General features: G+C 40.6%; 3 protein-coding genes across 5 annotated transcripts; 2 read left to right on the forward strand and 1 right to left on the reverse strand.

The window, feature by feature from the left end:
• Window positions 1-501: 501 nt before the first annotated feature.
• Window positions 502-4,527, reverse strand: Hsc70-4 (heat shock protein cognate 4). The gene is made up of 3 exons (XM_071772186.1): window positions 4,367-4,527; window positions 4,015-4,240; window positions 502-2,842 (listed from the first exon to the last, which is right to left on the reverse strand). The coding sequence occupies exons 2-3, from the start codon at window positions 4,220-4,222 to the stop codon at window positions 1,092-1,094; spliced, it is 1,959 nt and encodes a 652-aa protein (XP_071628287.1). The 5' UTR covers window positions 4,223-4,240; window positions 4,367-4,527; the 3' UTR covers window positions 502-1,091.
• LOC139809351 (piggyBac transposable element-derived protein 4-like) lies at window positions 3,595-12,874 on the forward strand. 3 transcript variants are annotated; one of them, XM_071772188.1, is made up of 4 exons: window positions 3,595-3,745; window positions 6,773-9,899; window positions 10,421-10,624; window positions 11,187-12,874. In XM_071772188.1, the coding sequence occupies exons 3-4, from the start codon at window positions 10,424-10,426 to the stop codon at window positions 12,789-12,791; spliced, it is 1,806 nt and encodes a 601-aa protein (XP_071628289.1). In that variant the 5' UTR covers window positions 3,595-3,745; window positions 6,773-9,899; window positions 10,421-10,423; the 3' UTR covers window positions 12,792-12,874. The 3 variants fall into 3 exon arrangements, with proteins under 3 accessions (XP_071628289.1, XP_071628290.1, XP_071628288.1); XM_071772189.1 differs by lacking the exon at window positions 6,773-9,899 and having other exon boundaries at window positions 3,599-3,745; XM_071772187.1 differs by lacking the exon at window positions 3,595-3,745 and having other exon boundaries at window positions 4,889-9,899.
• A 739-nt stretch (window positions 12,875-13,613) lies between these two features.
• LOC139809352 (malectin-B) lies at window positions 13,614-16,702 on the forward strand. Its single transcript, XM_071772190.1, has 4 exons — window positions 13,614-14,351; window positions 14,438-14,620; window positions 14,722-14,779; window positions 14,868-16,702. Exons 1-4 carry the CDS (start codon window positions 13,989-13,991, stop codon window positions 15,074-15,076), a joined length of 813 nt encoding a protein of 270 aa, XP_071628291.1. The 5' UTR covers window positions 13,614-13,988; the 3' UTR covers window positions 15,077-16,702.
• Window positions 16,703-18,697: the final 1,995 nt, after the last annotated feature.

An 18,697-nucleotide genomic window follows, 5' to 3' on the forward strand; every position in this document is an offset into this window, starting at 1 on the left:
ATAAATTTTACAATTAAATAAGAGAAGATGTCTTTGGTCGGCGCGGTTTGCCAAGTTGGAAAAATTTACAAAAGTCATAGAAATATCTTTATTACGCTACTCTAAAGTCCAGCTCGATCATGGCATTTTCTCTATTTAATTGCAAGATCTATGCAATTATTAATTTATATCCTTTCTATCCTCACATCCTTTACCTCTAACATTAAATTATTTCATTAGATAAGATTTAAAATAAAATTATTCTCATTCACTTACTGAATTGACATGAATTAAAGCAAAAAAGTTGGACGCAGACAAGATTGGAGAAAATTCAAATTTTTATTTATCTTCTTTTTCATTATTTAGTATTGTTATGAATGTTAAACATGAAATAAAGAATTAGCATTTTGTAATCGCGTTGAAGTACTGTTCGTATCATTCATGCATGTTACAAGTTTCAATTAAATTAAATTATCGTACTATTCTATGGGTTTACTATCGGGATAAAGGAAGAATGCAACATTCAATTTTGGTAATCGCTCTATATTTACGAAGTCTGGAACATAGAAGATTAACAACAGATCTCGAGAATAAACCGTAAGTACAGTACGACGATAAAATGAATTAATAAAAGAATTACATTTACTTCAAAATAGAAAATGGCGAAATAAAGGAACTCTTTTAAAAGCCGACGCTAAGGGAAACGTACGTAAGGAATGATTAGAGCAAAGACCGCAGTAATAGTTCTATGTTCGTTTATTCGTTTCTTTTTTTTCGGTATTCGCGACATTCTTTTTTTTTTCGGTATTCACGGTATTTTTTTTCGGTATTCGCGGTATTCTTTTTTTTTCGGTATTCACGGTATTGTTTTTTTCGGTATTCGCGGTATTCGATATTCGCGCAAGGAATGCGTAGTGGTGGATTACCCTTTTTTTTTTTCGTTTTATTCGTTTCTTTTTTTTGTCCTGTACCTATTCGTTCCTTTTTTTTGTCCTCATACCTATTCGCTTCTTTTTTTTCGGTATTCGCGGTATTCGATATTCGCGCAAGGAATGCGTAGTGGTGGAGAGTGACCGCGATGATGGGCAGTGGCGAGACAGGGACGATTCTCTTTAGTCGACCTCCTCGATGGTAGGACCAGATGCACCGCCGCCGCTGGGCGCTCCGCCGGGAGCGGCGCCGCCAGCTCCAGGGAATCCACCGGGCATGCCACCAGGCATACCGCCGGCACCCTGGTAGAGCTTCGTAACGATGGGGTTGCAGATGCCCTCGAGTTCCTTCTGCTTGTGCTCGTATTCCTCCTTGTCGGCCAGCTGGTTCGCGTCGAGCCACTTGATGATATCGTTGCACTTGTCCAGGATCGTTTGCTTGTCCGACGCGCTGATCTTGTCCTTAAGCTTCTCGTCCTCGACTGTGCTCTTCATGTTGAAGCAGTAAGATTCGAGGCCGTTCTTGGCCGCGATCGTCTCCTTTTGCTTCTCGTCCTCGGTGCGGTACCTCTCCGCCTCGTTCACCATCCTCTCAATATCCTCCTTGCTGAGTCGACCCTTGTCGTTGGTGATGGTGATCTTGTTCTCCTTGCCGGTGGACTTGTCCACGGCGGAGACGTTGAGAATACCGTTCGCGTCGATGTCGAAGGTAACCTCGATCTGAGGAACTCCACGAGGTGCTGGGGGGATACCGCTAAGCTCGAATTTGCCCAGCAGATTGTTGTCCTTAGTCATGGCACGCTCACCCTCGTACACTTGAATCAACACGCCAGGTTGATTGTCGGCGTAGGTTGTAAAGGTCTGAGTCTGCTTCGTCGGAATGGTGGTGTTCCTCTTGATGAGCGCGGTCATGACACCGCCGGCAGTCTCGATACCCAGAGAGAGCGGAGTGACGTCAAGCAGAAGCAAGTCTTGCACCTCTTCAGATTTGTCACCGTGCAAGATAGCCGCCTGTACGGCCGCACCGTATGCCACAGCCTCGTCGGGATTGATGGACTTGTTGAGCTCCTTGCCATTGAAGAAGTCCTGCAGGAGCTTCTGAATCTTGGGGATGCGCGTGGAGCCACCGACCAAGACGATATCGTGGATCTGTGCCTTGTCCATCTTGGCGTCGCGCAGCGACTTCTCGACGGGTTCAAGAGTACCGCGGAAGAGATCGGCGCAGAGTTCCTCGAAACGAGCGCGGGTAATGGAGGTATAGAAATCAATTCCCTCGTACAACGAGTCGATCTCAATGCTGGCCTGCGTGGAGGATGACAGAGTACGCTTCGCGCGCTCACAGGCCGTGCGCAGACGACGAAGGGCGCGTTTGTTCGAGGTCAAATCCTTCTTGTACTTGCGCTTGAACTCCTGAACGAAGTGATTGACCATACGGTTGTCGAAGTCCTCACCACCGAGATGGGTGTCACCGGCTGTGGACTTGACCTCGAAAATACCATCTTCGATGGTCAGGATGGACACGTCGAACGTGCCACCACCGAGATCGAAGATCAGGACGTTACGCTCGCCGGTGGCCTTCTTGTCGAGACCGTACGCGATCGCGGCGGCGGTGGGCTCGTTGATGATACGTAATACGTTCAAGCCCGAGATGGTACCAGCGTCCTTGGTTGCCTGACGCTGCGAGTCGTTGAAGTAAGCGGGGACGGTGATCACAGCATTCGTGACAGTCTTGCCTAGGTATGCCTCTGCGGTCTCCTTCATTTTTACCAAGACCATCGAACTCACTTCTTCAGGGAAGAAAGTCTTCGTCTCTCCTTTGTATTGTACTTGGATCTTTGGCTTGCCACTGTCGTTTACCACGGTGAAGGGCCAGTGCTTCATGTCGGCCTGGATGGTCGGGTCCTCGAAGCGACGTCCAATCAACCTCTTGGCATCTACATAATCAAAATGAAAAAAATACAGTGAGTAAATTGAACACTTCCAAGGGAATATTTTATATAAAATGATCGAGGAAAAATACAAACAATGTAATAATATATTAAAATTTATTTATTTAAGAAATGATTTAAATTTATTTATATTTCTTGCTTATTTCAATAAATCTCAGTATTTATCAAACATTTATGTTAATATTTTATGCAAATTATGATTTATATTTATTTATTTGAAAAATATATTTCAATTTATTTATATTTTTTGCTTGTTTTAATCAGTAATGAATTTACTTCGTCAAATATGTACGTTAATATTTGATACAAACTACAGTACCTTTTTATTTATTCATTTGGGAAATGTATTTAGATTTATTTTTCACTTTCCTAGTTACATTTTGACTTTTATTATTTATATTTCTTATTCGGTTCAACCAATTACGAATTGCTACTAATTTATCGGATATGCACGTTGATACTCTCCTCAGCAATAGCACAATTATAAGACTCAACATCACAGATAATTTGTAAGCGCGGATAAACCTTTCAGATATCATTTTAAATTTTATTTATGTATAAATATCGATCTTGGGCGTGAAGAGATAAGCTCTCGACACACGCACGCACGCGCGCGGTCTACGCGTGTACGTAGAAAGACAGCCCGACATATAGCCGATATCAGCGAGTGACGCGATCCAAGATCGCCGCGTCTTGAGAAACTCGCCGAGTCACGAATCTAATTTCAGAACACAATTAAAACTGTTGTACGGGATGACGCGCGACTTCGAGCGGGAGTAGCCGAACGATCGACCGCTTCTCCCGGGATTGCACAACAGTTCCCGCGGGCTGTATTCCCGTACCCGCACCCGCCCATGACCTCATGGTGTCGTTGACCGTCATGCGCAGGTATTTAATATCACATAAAACTTGCGCAACGACACACTTGACGCGCACCGACGGTAATCGGTAATATCGATACGTGGGTACGGAACACCCAGCCCCCGAGATTCACTCGAACCCGCGTGATATCGGTTTAACAAAATTAATTGAGAAACTGAAACTAAAAGGCCCGAAAATTACGAACGACGGCACCGCGCGTCCTAATACGGATAATGAACGCGAAACGCGAAGAGAACCATTTGTAAAGCGGGTGTGAGAAGGAAGCGCGAACTTACCGAAAATGGTGTTGTTGGGATTCATGGCGACCTGGTTCTTGGCGGCGTCTCCGATGAGACGCTCGGTCTCCGTGAAGGCCACATAGCTGGGCGTCGTGCGGTTACCCTGGTCGTTGGCGATGATCTCGACCTTGCCGTGCTGGAAGACGCCGACGCAGGAGTAGGTCGTGCCAAGATCGATACCGACTGCGGGTGCTTTCGCGGCCATTTTTTTTCCCTCTGGTTTCTGCAAGGTAAACGTGGACGATCTCCGTTGAGGAACGAGGTTATACGACAGACGAGGTTATCGCTCGCGTGTCTCGCGTTTTCTCGCTCGTCGCAAAAGAAAAGAAGGAAACTCGACGAATCGTACCTTGTTCAAAGTTGTTCCGGAGAACTCTCGTAAAAATTCGCTAGTATTAGAACAAACGAAGAAGTTCCTCGTGTCACGATTCGCAACGTTAGTGACGAGCCCGTGCCCCTGCTCCCCTATATATAGACGGGAAGCCCGATGCGGGAAGCTTCTGGAACGTTCCGTCTACGCAGGGCCGCGCGCTGGCGAATCGCGCCGCCGGCTTCCGTTCGGCCAGCCGTGCGATTGGTCGAGAACGTCGAGAAGCGTCGCCGCACCGCCGAGGTCAACCGAACGACCGTGTGGGCGTCGCGTGCCGCGTACGTCACGTATATCGATCGCGCGACGACGTCCCTGAAGTTCGCGCGAGTCTCCCGGAGTTTCTGCCGCGAGGTTCGCCGGATTGTTTTCAATTCACGATCGCGCGGCCGCGATCGTCGATCGATCGATCGGTGGGAAAATGCGGGGTGAGAGAAGGGTCACTCGCCCACGCGGTTTTAACTTCCGGCTGAAAGTCCGCACGTGGGAGGGGGGGGGGGGGGGGGGGAGGGACGTCGGGGAGAGGCGTTCTCGCGGACGCGAGTAAATTCTAGAAACTACCGGCGCGCTCGCGCGACCGGAAGGTGGAAATTTTTATCAGGAACGCGCGTTTCAAGGTTTCCGCGGAATTCGCGCGTGTGCCCGGTGACCGGTCGATGGATCGATCGTCCTTGGTTTTCTCACTTTTTCCCGGGGGACGATACGAGAGATTTCGTCGTTGCGGATCGCGTCGCGTCATTCCGACGCCACGGGCGTCGTTCGGTCGTTCGACCATCGACGGAGGGCTTCCTCGTCTCGTGGCTTTTGCCCGCGGCGATCGAGTCTCACGATTACGAGCCCGATCGTAGGATGACTCATGACCGTGATTGCTAGCTTGTAATTGTCGCGTTACGAGCGGAAAGTTTCGTTACGTTTTCGCGCGGCGCGGCGTAACGGGAGGCTCGCGTGGCTCCGAAAAACCGCGAGAGTTCCAGCACGACCGAGATGGAACGTACGAGAGTTTAGATTTTTCACGCTGAGTTCCCTCCGCGATCGCCGTAAACGAATCGATGTCTACACTGTAGAAGTTGTATCTTTTTTTTTGTACTAAAGCGATTTTTTTTTACATATAAAATTGTTACTTTATTAAATCTTAACTGAGAGCTCCGGTTAGTCGTGGATAATTATAATTATATTTACTGAAGCTACAATGACAAATTGTATTTGTGAGCTACGACGGTAAACGTAGAGAAATTGTAAAAAGAAAACATTGAGTTTGTCTAGGATTTGTAGTAATAATATCTGGGATTTGTCATGCTCCGCTTTAATAAAGCGTTGTATCATTATCATATTAAATATATTTTAATTGGATCACACGTGAAAACAAAATTTAAGATTAAACATATTATAAAATTATATCAAGATTTTCTGATTCCAACAGCGTGCTGTTGGTTTAACCCCGCCCATTTTAGACGCATGGGCGAGCTCCGAAAAAATTCTACATTGAGTCATGTACTTATCTCTCCTTTATTTGTAAGGTAGAGCGGCACTGACGTTCGCACACGCGGCGAAATTGCGCCTCCAATGACACGCGACACGTGTGTCGCACGGATTTACATTTACATCCGTGCGAAAGAAGAAAAGGGAGGAAACGCGATTTACGCGATCGATAGCGATTTAACTCGACCACGTGGCGCTCCTCAAGGTGTCCGAACGTTTATCGCCACGCGGGTTAGAGATGGTAAAATTCGTGCCGGAGACGTGTGTGTGTGTGTAGAAAAAGCGAGCGTAGCGCAAGAAGAACACGTCGGGACACGTGAGAACGTGTGTCCTGCCTCGTGTCGTCCTTCTTTTTCCAACGGCGAAAGCGGGATAACGGGAAATTTTTGCATTCGGCTCGATCGTTACGGGAAGCAATCACGGTATCTCGTTTCTCGACAATTACGAATCCCATAATAGCAGTAATTCGAGCAATTCTTGTAATTATCACTCCTATCGTTCGTACTTATCTCAGAAAGCTGCTTTTAATTGACATTTATCTGACATTATATGTCTCTGACGCAATATCTATAAATCTATACGTTATGTCGATAGCATATCCTAAAGAAATAGAAAAAGAGAAAAAAACGGAGAAAAAGGAATAAAGAAATGTCACGTTTTTTTTCACTCCGACTCTCTCTATTAAAAAAAGTTAAAAAGAAATACGAAACGTGCAAGAAGAATGAGAAAATATTATATATTTGCTATTCTAACTTTCTTTCCGTGTCGACGCGCATCAAGAGAGACTATAGCAGAGAAACTATGTATAATAACGAAAGAGAATAACGCCAAGTCATTATTATTTATTTAATCGGCGCTCGCGCATTTTTTGCCACGTACGTGAAATCCGCGGAAACTTAAATATTTCAGGAAGCCTGCGTCTGCGTTTGACGATCGTCGGCAACGCGTTTTTCGCCGGCAAGGTGTGTGTTGCTAGGCCAGACCCCGAGCCAGATGCGTCGGGCACCGCAATAACGGTCGCCGGTCGCCGGCTTGGGTCACCGAGGAAGCTGCGAGACAACAATGGGCCTCATGCCTCCCCTCAGTCCCCTCGGAGCGTTATAGTACCTGAAACGGCGAGAGGAGTGTAGTCCAGCATTTTTTCAGCATTCTGTACAGAGAGTTGAGAAAGAGAAAGAACGAAGGGCCGGTCTTACATTAGCATTTCGGTTAAAATAATTTAATCATTTGTGATTTTTTTCGAGCGAAGAACCGATTAGATAATCTTTTCTTGCTTTTCGCGCGTAACGTAAGCCGAGACGCAAGTTCTAGAGCTCAGCTTTCACGAACGAAACCTGGATGGATAAATTTCTCGGCGACATCGAGCGTTTCTATTAATATTTCAAGAATCGTACTTCAACATTTACGAAATATTTATGAGTTTGGCGGGTTTCGTGAGGATTAGTTGAACAGTTCTCTTGAAACTTGGAATAATGTATTATACAAAATCTTGAAAAAGGTAGAATCTATTTAGAAAAGAAAATAATTTATTGCAATGCACAACAAAGAAGACAATATATTTGAAAAATGGTACTTGTAGTATATTTTCTTTTGTATATCTGTTTGTATAGATATCGTTCTCTTTTCTCTTTTGTCTCGCCTTTTTCTTCAACGTTCTACACATTTAAATCTTCGAACACTTTCCTAAAACTACTGCATCATTTTATCGATATTTTTCATCTTGTCAGATTCATCGGAACTTCCTATTCTTCGTCAGCAGCGAAAGATTTGTGGCTTATATTTAAAACATTATACAATATCAATATGAAAAACATCTACCGACAGCCTCGATTATTTCAACTTACTAATACACGATTTCATGTCCGATACGTCGAGATCTTTATCGTAAATGTTGGTACTGTAATTTTCTTTGTACTAAAATCTTTCGTTTATTTTGGCACAAAGAAGCAACATATCATTTTGACCTCGTGTTCTCTCTCTTTCTCTCGCTCTCTGGTTGATCACGTTTAGACGGCCTCGTCCTTTTTTTTTCTCCAGTAATATATAGGGTGTTCCGGAATCTTCAACCTTCGTTTCAATGAAAGCCGAAGTCGAATTCCTTGATCGTTCGGAAAATGGAAAGTGGATTGTATGACTATTTTAAGTTTGTTCGATCGAAGTCGTTGTCTTTAATAAAAATTCACAGTTCCGTGCTATCTCTTCCTTAATATATCATCATTTTTAATATTAAGTTGACCTCCAATGACCAAGTTCTAAATTAAGATTTTACTAAAGCGAGACCCAAACATTGAAATTAAACGAAAAGTAATAATTTATTTATTTTTGCTTTACGGAAAGGTCGCTCGTTTTTCATAGTCATTTGGATTTCGAAAAATATTTGCTAAATATGTTTTTGCTGAACGAAAGTTGAATTGCACAAAGAATTTATAACTGCAATTTGTCGAGGATCTATTCCTGCGATAGTGGCTATGGTCAACGTGACGCTACATGCTTTGGAGCGTTCTTCTTCTCCTGCTTTCTTCATTGAAAGGAAAGAGAAGAGGAATGCTTCGAAGCATTTGTAGCGACACGTTGACCGTAGCCAGTATGTCCCGTGACGTACTTACCTGACAAATTGCAATTACAAGTTTTTGGCGCAATTTAAAGCCAAGTTTCGATTTTTTTGCGCAAAAAGCAAGAAGTATATTAGTATATAAATATATCTTACGCGAGCGTGCGGTATTTTTGATTTTCATTGAGACTCCTTATCACTAAAAATAAACTGAGACCTCGAGTATATAAGTATAGTAACATATATATAATAAGACTGGATTTATTTCGAACGGTGAATTACAGGTCGAGATAAATCCGTCGTTTGTAAATAGCAACAAATTCGACGATCAAAACGATACAGGAGTGTAAAAAAAAGGAGTTTGTTTCGCCTCTTCCTTAATTGAGTTCCATTTGAATGTCGCGAGACGAATATGAAATTACGACTTGTTATCAGCGTATCTGTCGTTTATCGAATCGATATGATGAGATCTGTCACGATAAAAAGTCAAAACGAAAGTATAAAGAGTAAAATTTAAATTTCATACGCTATATATTGCAGGATAGTTGCATCTTTTAAAGCTTATAAAAATTTCATGATCCTCGAAATACAAAAGAACAAAAAAATCTTATCGGATTTAACGAGGTTTCTTGAATTCTTTTCATTAGTAATATAAATATAGAAACAATTTAAGCTTTAGTTTCTGTTATCTTATTGTCTTATTCCATTGCTATATATTAAACGAGTCGTTCTTTTTCTTATTATTTCTATTTTTATTTTTTTATCGTTTCTAAAAGTTAAATTTTACATCTTGCTCCAATTTTCCTAAATATTTGTCATGTTATTATTCGTAGAACTATATATTAAGTGTATGTGATGTGTAAAAAAGTAAATGTCCACAATATATTAAACTCGATTGAATGTACTTTAAATGACTGTGCAGTTTGGCTTTCCGAGACCATATCCGACGCAGAATTTTCTGAATTTTTTCTTTTTATTTGTAGAAAAAAAAGGTAATGCCAACGCCACGTGGTCCGCAGTTTACAAATTGTACTGAAAAAGAGGTACAATCTTACAATTTGCTTATATATATATATATATATATATATATATATATATATATATATATATATATATATATCTATATATAATATATGCTTATATATATCCCACTACTTCAAACGCTAGTGCGCTGTTACCAGCTGTTACCAGAACCCCCGGGTCCCACTACTCCCCCCGATGAAGCCTTCGAACCTCCCACTTCTTAATCCTGGAAGCATATGTGGGGTAATATGTTACCCCACGCGAAATTCAAATTACGCCCCTGACTTAGGAAGGTTCGTTTTCATACCGAGACCTAACCATAATTCAGTTTAGTCATCCGGCAGTCGACCTCCGTCATTCAGCGAGTGCGTTAGATTCGTGCAGCAGCTGTGACCGAAAAAGAAAATCGTTTGGGGTAACGTATTACCCCCACTCAGCCGTTTACGCTCGACATTTACCACAGTAAGTGTATTTCAGATTTTCTGTGAAAATGACTCGTTTTGGCGTGTTCAGCGTGTATTCAAAGGTTTTTCGTGTAAAAAATTTTTATTGACAAAAAAAGCATTGTAAAGCATTGTAAAAATTTTGAATTGTTTTATCTCGTTTCCAGTTGGCCGTAGAGCTAAACTTTATAAACGAAAAATGTTAAGTTTAACATTTTACACAATTATCAACCATATAGCGATATTGTGCAGTTCATATTCTTGACGTTAGAGCCCGCAAAGTGTACCAACAATTGTCTTTTCCTGTATTTTCACCCAGCAAACGTCAATTTGTCGAAAAAATGTTAAAGTTTAACTTGCAGAACTTGAAAAAATTATTCGAACTCTGTTATCCTTGAGGAAATTATTTTGACAATTGTATTGCATACAATTTGTTATACAAAATACATTATTTATATTAGTTATACAAATTGTTACATTGTATAACTGGATGGATGGATTGGCGTATGTATAGCAGTACATAAATTGAATTTTTTACAGAAAATGTCTGCTCCTTACCAACCGCGCAGCGTTACTAGCGTACATGATAATTTGATGCAACAAGAGCGAATTGCGGCAGACGACTTGCCTTCAGATAGCGAAGAAGATAATGAAGAATTACAGACTGACTCGGAATCGGAAGAGGACATTGAAGATGAACCTTTTGAAGCATCGGCAGAAACTGAAGTTAGAGAAGGGTCAGAGGTAAGAAATAATTTTTTTTGTTTAAAATTTGTACACCACTGTTGGAAAAAAATTACCTCTTATTTTGAATTTTATAATTTGATTTTCCAAATTCTGGAATTCTAGAAATTGTAACTTTAAACTTCCAACTCCTGGAAAACTCCTGGAACTTTCCAAAGATTTCCAAAAAAACCTGACCCTGGAATTCTGAAAATTTCGATAAATTTAATTCAAAAATCCCTCGAAATTGTTAAAAGTACTAGAAAATACTCAAATCAAAAAACTAATAAATAACAAATATATAAAAAATAATCAAAAATAAATAAAAAATATATAAATAAACAGAACAATACAATATAAATATATAAATATATATAATACAATATACAATAATATATATGATACATAAATATATCACATAAATATAATACAATATAAATAAATAAATAATACAATTTAATATTAAATAAATAAATAAATAAACAATAAACAAAAAAACGTGCATAATTCAAAAACTTTTCAAAACAAAAAATATCTGCTCAAGTTTAGGACACTACGACACTACTTTACATTTCATTTACAGAGTGAAGATGGAAATACTGCTGGACCTCCAACCAACAAGCGAAAAAGATTTCCTATTTTTCGTGCAAGTTCAAGACGTGACCGTAGACGAAGCATCTATCTTGGAAAAGATGGACATGAATGGTACACCACAGCGCGGGAGAGGCCAGCAGATCATCAGCGCAATGTAAGAACGTTCTTGCCTGGTCCCATCGGAGAAGCAAAATCCGTGAGAAGTCCGCTCGATGCATGGTCTCTACTATTTAGTGACGCGTTATTGGAAAAAGTGGTTCGTCACACCAATGAAGAAATAAAGCGGTATCGTGACACTAAGGAAAGTGAGGCTGTCTCACAAGCGACGTATGCAGATGTGGACCTATGTGAACTGAAGGCTTTCATTGGAGTTCTGTACCTTTCCGGTCTACAGAAAACTGCAAGTACGCCATTAGAAGATATGTGGTCCCATGACTTTGGGCCTGTTCTTTACCGCTGCACGATGTCACGCAACAGATTTACATTTCTCCTGAAAATGCTTCGTTTCGACGATAAAACGACAAGATCTACACGTAGAGAGACGGACAAGTTTGCACCGATCCGTGAGATTTGGGAGGATTTCATCTCTAAATGTACTAGTTTTTATTGTCCCGACACGTATTGCACTGTTGACGAACAGTTTATTTCTTTCCTAGGACGATGCCCTTTCAAAGTCTATCACCGTGCAAAACCAGATAAATATGGCATTAAAATCGTGATGCTCAATGACTCGAGGACTTTTTACATGTACACCGCAGAACCGTACGTGGGAAAAATCCAAAAAGAAAACTTTGAAACCGTACCGTCTTATTATATTCGAAAATTGTCAGAACCTCTGCACGGAACCTCGCGTAACATAACTTGCGACAACTGGTTCTCGTCTACAGAAATTTTTGATAGAATGTTGTCCCAACATTCCATCACGATGGTAGGCACACTCAGAAAGAATAAACATCAAATTCCTCAACACTTCCATGCTGCGGACCCTGTGTATTCGTCACAATTTCTCTTCGATGGAACAAAGACGCTGGTGAAATATACACCGAAGATAAACAAATTCGTGTTGCTCTTGTCTTCTTTGCACTGGCAGGCAGAAGTTGATCAGCAGACGCTAAAGCCTAGCATTATATCATTTTACAATGATACCAAGGGAGGCACCGATTGCTTCGATCAAATGTGCCACGAGTACACCACAGCAAGGAACACCCTTCGGTGGCCTATGCGTTTCTGGTACGGAATGCTCGATCAAGGAGGAATCAACGCGTTGATCTTGCACAATTTCAACACTGAAAATCCAAACCTGGTTCGAAGAGAATTTTTGAAACAACTTGTTAGAAGTCTCATTGAACCACACTTACGGGTACGACTGTGTGTGCCGAACCTCCGTCGCGATTTGCGTGTCTCGATGGAGGCTATGGTGGAGATTCAAGCACCACCACCAAGGAATCCCCCAAATATAAAAAAACTTGCACGCTGTAGCTTTTGTCCGAGGGCAGCCGACAGAAAAGTTAAAACGTATTGTGAACGCTGCCGTCGTGCAATTTGTGACGGGCATAGAATAACCCTGTGCTGTTCTTGCACAGAAACTGATTAAAACTTTGTAAAGTTTTTGTCGAGTTAATTTTACTGTTTCCATATACTTTTGACTACCTTTCAAATAAATAATAATCGACAGAATCTGTTTTACTTTCCATTTCTTGCGATTTTTCCTATCCGACAGTTTTTCGTCATTTCCTCTACTTCAGACGTTTTAAGAAATATGTTTTTTTTTTTTTTAAACGAAAAAGTCGCTTACATGCCCTTATTGAAGGTTTCTATTCGTCTTTCAAAATCCGTTGGAATTTTTAAAATCGGTGAATTTCATTAAAAACTACAGCATTTTTTATAAAAAAATTATTTCAGTCAAATTTTTGATTTTTTGTTTTGTTTTTCGAAATTTTTTTACTGTTTTTTTACTACCAGAAACTGACTATCGTCTTCCCTATTAAAGAGTAAAAAAAATTATCTATTACAAAGTTTTTTAATAACAAATAGAAACATTATACACGCGGTACAAGTTTGGTAATGTATACAAGCGGGGTAATAAATTACCCCGCTTGGCCTTTCATATACATATGTGTTCTAGGGATAAATATAGAAACAATTATAGTAAGCTTTATAGTTTCTGTTATCTTATTGTCTTATTCCATCTTATTAAACGAGTCATTCTTGTTCTTATTATTCCTATTTTTATTTTTTTATCGTTTCTAAGTTAAATTACATCTTGCTGCAATTTTCCTAAATATTTGTTATGTTATTATGTTATTTATTTTGTTATTGAAGTTTTTGGAGCGAAAATACGAGAAGGTAGCGCCCCCCGACGGAGCGATCTCGACATCGCGCGAACCGCTACCTCGCGCCACGTCGGTAAGTCAGCGATCTAACGGGTAATGGTGCGGAGTGCGGACACTGCGGAAGTGCGGACGTTGCGGTACCAGTATTGGAGTATTTGGAGTGCCACCCTGCCACCCTGCCACCGCACCGAGCCACGTATATACGGCCGCCCACTGCCCAGTGCTAAAGCCGCACCGTGCCATGTGGGTTCGATTGCGCGCGATATAAAGCCGGGAATTCGCGATTCCATATAATTCCATGCGAGTCCACGCGATCCCGGACACGAAGCGTGCCGGACAACAACAACGGCAGCGTCAAAGGCAATTAGAAGCGGTGGGACGAGTTATGAGCGCGCCGTGTCGGGGAACGGCGGCTCGAATCTTATCTTAGGGTCTCGAATGACACGACTGCTCTGAGAATGCGGTCGTCAACGGGGAACGATGGCCTCTTCCCGATTCTCCTGTTGCTTCTGCTCGGCGCGCTCGTCCCCGGCTCGTACTGCCTCGAGGTGATATACGCGATCAACGCCGGCGGCGAGGCGCACACGGACAGCTATGGGATACACTACGTCAGGGATCCTCTCCTGGGTAAGGTCGGCACGGCCTCCGATTACGGCAAGCAGCTGATCATAGGGCGTATCAGCAACGTGGACCAGATACTGTACCAGACCGAGCGCTATCACCACAACACCTTCGGCTACGACATCCCGATCAGCCAGGATGGGAATTACGTTATGATACTCAAGTTCTGCGAGGTGTACTTCAACTCGCCGAACATGAAGGTGAGTTTTCTTCACTAGACAGATTGATCCTTGGTCGAAAACAATTGTTACCTTCGTCAAATGTTTCATGTACAATTCTGTTCCAGGTCTTCGACGTTGTGCTGAATGGCGATCATACCGTGGTCACCGATTTGGACATCTTTGAGAGAGTCGGCCGAGGTGTTGCGCACGACGAATATGTTCCCTTCAGGGTACAGGGCGGGAAGTTGATATACAATGATGAAGAATCAGACATTCTTGCAGGAAAGATAAGAGTAGAGTTTATAAAGGTAGAGTTGATTAATATATTTTGTAGTATATAAACATATATGCATATATCTTTATGTATTATACGATGGCATATGAATACATTAATTTTGTAATTTTACAGGGCTATAGGGACAATCCAAAAATAAATGCGATAGCTGTTGTGAAAGGCGTTTTAGATGGTTCGTATTGTCTTCGCTTTAATGTAGAAAAATTTTTTTCACAAAGTATTTAGTTATAAAGTATTCACGCATACACTGTATTTCTCAGATGTACCGCAATTAGGACCGATACCGCCCGATCCGGAGGACTATCACGGTATGCAAGAGGAGGAGGAGGAGACTACCTTGCGTAGCAGACACACGAGTGGGCCTAGGACACCTGACCCGTACTCGATAGACGACTCATCTATAATGTTACCTGTTTTCGTAGCCATCGGCGCTTTTATCCCATTATTGTTCTGCCTATGTAAATTATAAGCGAACACACGCACACGTGCATAGAAATGCCTTGTACTTAACGGTAACAGTGTTCCCGAATTTATTTAGGCTCGCTCAGTCTACAAGAGGACGTCTAAATAATGTAAATAAATAATCATTTGTCTAAGCTCCTTTGCGTTGCCAGATTTAGTGTGTGAGAATATTTATTATTAATTTATAAATATAGATATTACGTGGGATATAACCCAGCTTTTTGCACGTAAGCAGATTTTTTGATATATTTTAGGAGCGTTGTTTGTTTTCTCGGTGAAAATAATATAATTTTTTTCACAACTTGATATCTAAAAAAATTCAAATTAATTCAGCCAATAACTGATATCTAAAATTATTCACCAGGCACTTTTTCATAATTAGATCTAAATCATAACTTGATTACTAATTCTCAAGCTAATTCTTAAAGTTAAAAAATAAATTTAAAAAATTTACGTAGAATTAACTTGTTTTATTTATAGTATTAAATTATTTGTAAAAATCTGACTTTTCGATCGCGTAAATTAAAAAGAATTATTGTTAAACCTGAATATTATAATTGCTCCAAGAATAAATGGGAAATATGTGAGAATGTGAGGTGTCTGATACAAAATATTCTTAAAAAATCTCCGACCTTACTTTTAATGCTAAATTTCTGACAAATTGATCCTTAGAGAACATTTCGACAAGTTTGGAGAGAGATTACTATTTATTACAACTTTTCAGTATGTACCCTTAAATTTCTTTCTAATCAAACTTTTTTTGGTAATAAAACGTCACTGTTAAATTCCAAAAAAATTAAATGCGTGAAGTGTTATCATTTAATTGCGGTATAATGTTTAAAAGTTTCTTTTCAATTTCGTCGATTTTTTAACTTGAAAATGCTAATTTGATTTACGTTCTAATTAAATTCAATTGTAAGTCTATCAAACAATTTCTTATTAAAATTAATGTTGGAGATTCTGGGACAACCTGTACGTACACTTGTATTCTGCATATCAAATGTGTATCTGAAACATATAAAAGTTTAATAGATCAAGAGACAGTAGTGTCCGCGCAGCGAGTCATAGACGCGTGTATTTATACGTGAGCCGACGAGTTGAGAGACCCAATTAGATTATCGAATTCCGATAACGGCTGAACTGATCAAATTCTGAGTAAGTATACACATACAGATTGTCCCAGGAGTCAACATGTAAAACTTTCAGGAAGGTGATGATTTGTGCGGCGATTTTCTCGTCATTGCTTTCCATATTTATTCAGAACTTGAATGTCGCGTCTTATAGATCGTGATATATCACGAAAGATTTTTACTTCCAGCTATTGCCAGTTGGCAAAAGATTTGATCAACTTTTGCTCGTAATTTTTTGTATCAACCAAACCTGTGTACATGTTACGTTCCCACTTTTCGCTACACAAACTCTGATCTCGAAAGATTTGGACGCCGAAGTGGCATGGATTGTGTAATTTTAAAATAGGCTTCTATAAGTTTAGTACTGTTATCGAAATGGATATTCTGCAAGGCAGACAAAGAATCTTATAGTCCATTAAATAACAAAGTATATCGATTCGTAATATGATAAATCTTTTGCACACACGCATTGGAATAAATAAAACTGTTATTATGTAAGACAATCCTTCGCGTTATGTCTTCCTCTATTTTTTTCGTACCGAAACAAGAACGAAGTTTCGAGTTGCATTTATCGAACTGTTATTCTGTATCGCATACATTATGTAATACGAATGGACTTTAACGACACCGTTTATCTGTATTGCCAAATAGATAATTCGACCGAGCACGAATCTTATCTCGCGTCATCGATTCGCACATTTCCTTGTAAAAAAAAATAAATGATTACATATTGTTATTTGTACTCTCGCTGCTCTTTGGGTTTAGGGTCCTGTCGCTTGTAGATTTTACAGAATAACGCTCAGAACGACGTGTATCTTCTCTTGGCTTTATAATATTAGTCTTTAACACTAAATGTCGATGTGAAAGTAATATGTAATCTTTTAAAAAAAAATCATCCAAATTTATAACGGTGCATTTTCTGAAATTGTCCACGACTTTTGCTGCAATATTTATTGAGTCGTTCTATAAATAACGCAGTATACAAGGGAGCTTGATTTATTCTTTAGTTCAAAACTGAAAGACTTTTATCGCCAGGGAATTGAAAATTTAAGATTAAGATAGAAAGAAGTTGTAAATAATAATGAAAAATATATTTTGCATTAAACTTGAAATGTCAAATGTTTTGTGTTTTATTTCAAAAATATTTATAAAAAACCGCATTACTTATGAAATGACTCATTAAATAATTAAATTCATCAATTTACTTTCCTCCTTCATACACCTTTAAAAAAAAAGAAAATATCAGAACTTTGAAGTTAGAGCGGTTAATGGAAAATAGACATATAAAATCATTTTTTTATCGCGATAAAAGTTAACATAAATCCCAACAAAAGCACCTTAATAATTTCTGTAACTTAAAACGAGAGATTTGAAATCCGTCATTTTGATGAGATTGCGGTTGTTCTAGTATTAAATAGAAATTAATCGTCGGGTATTTCTAATGTTAATGAAATTTTTGCCGATCGTATATCGGGTATCTTGCATATATAAACTACAGTACGTCCTACTTTGTAACATCGAGGGGGAAGAGGAGGAGGAGGAGAAATTGTCGAATCTTGAGCGGGCGTAACAGGGCGGATGGAGCGTCGTCGACTATCGATCGCGCGATTGTTCGCAAACCGCAGCGGCAAACGGGACGGTTTATACACACGTAGGTACAATAAATTCAATTGAGCGCGTCCCCGCAACGTAAAGAATCGCGCGTTCTTAATGGAGAACGAGCTCATTCATCCCGCGCGTGAGACGGACGGGACGTCACGTGACCTGGCGCGTCGGAGACCCGAGAGCCCCGGGGTCTTCGCGTCGCGTCGTCCAACCGTCTTTGATGTGCGCTCATCACCGGCAATTATAGCTGTCAATTCATGCGGCCGTACTAGTGGTTTTGGAACTGTTTGGAACGGCGACGGGAGTGGCGGGACCAGGCGGCGAGATCTCCGCGAGGATTTCTCTCCCTTTTCTCTCCCCTTTTCTTCTTGTCCTTGAAGAGCGCCGGAGGGCGCGGCCAAGTGCTTACTTGTAAATGCCTCTTATCCGTATCAGCGACTGACGCGATGCATCGGAGATCAAACGTCGCTTCTCGCACGTATACTTAAGTGCAGTAAGCCGGCATCGGCTCACCGGCAGATATTGAATAACAGCATTTGCGTCGACAATCGCAGATAAAGTCTCGATGGGCGTGGAGAGATCGTTAGGAAATGAAAACTGTTTTGACGCTCCTCTCCGCTCTTGAAGCTGCTAATTGAGGCTGCTTGTCTTGGAATATCTATCGCGGGGATATATTAATAACGATACATATAATTCTCTTTTTTCTGTAAAACCCCAGAATGGCCCAATATTTTATATTCTAAGACTGCCGATTTTAATGTTTCGATTTCGAGCAATAGTTTGGGAAGGGAAACTGCTTCCTGCGTACGAGGAATGACAATTTTTCGTACAATTCATAGCCTTTGAAACCTTTTTTAATTTAGGAAGAAGGTTTCCTCTACTCGAAACTTACG

The sequence above is a fragment of the Temnothorax longispinosus genome, chromosome 3, assembly GCF_030848805.1.
Source record: "Temnothorax longispinosus isolate EJ_2023e chromosome 3, Tlon_JGU_v1, whole genome shotgun sequence".
Classification (NCBI taxonomy): Eukaryota; Metazoa; Arthropoda; class Insecta; order Hymenoptera; family Formicidae; genus Temnothorax; species Temnothorax longispinosus.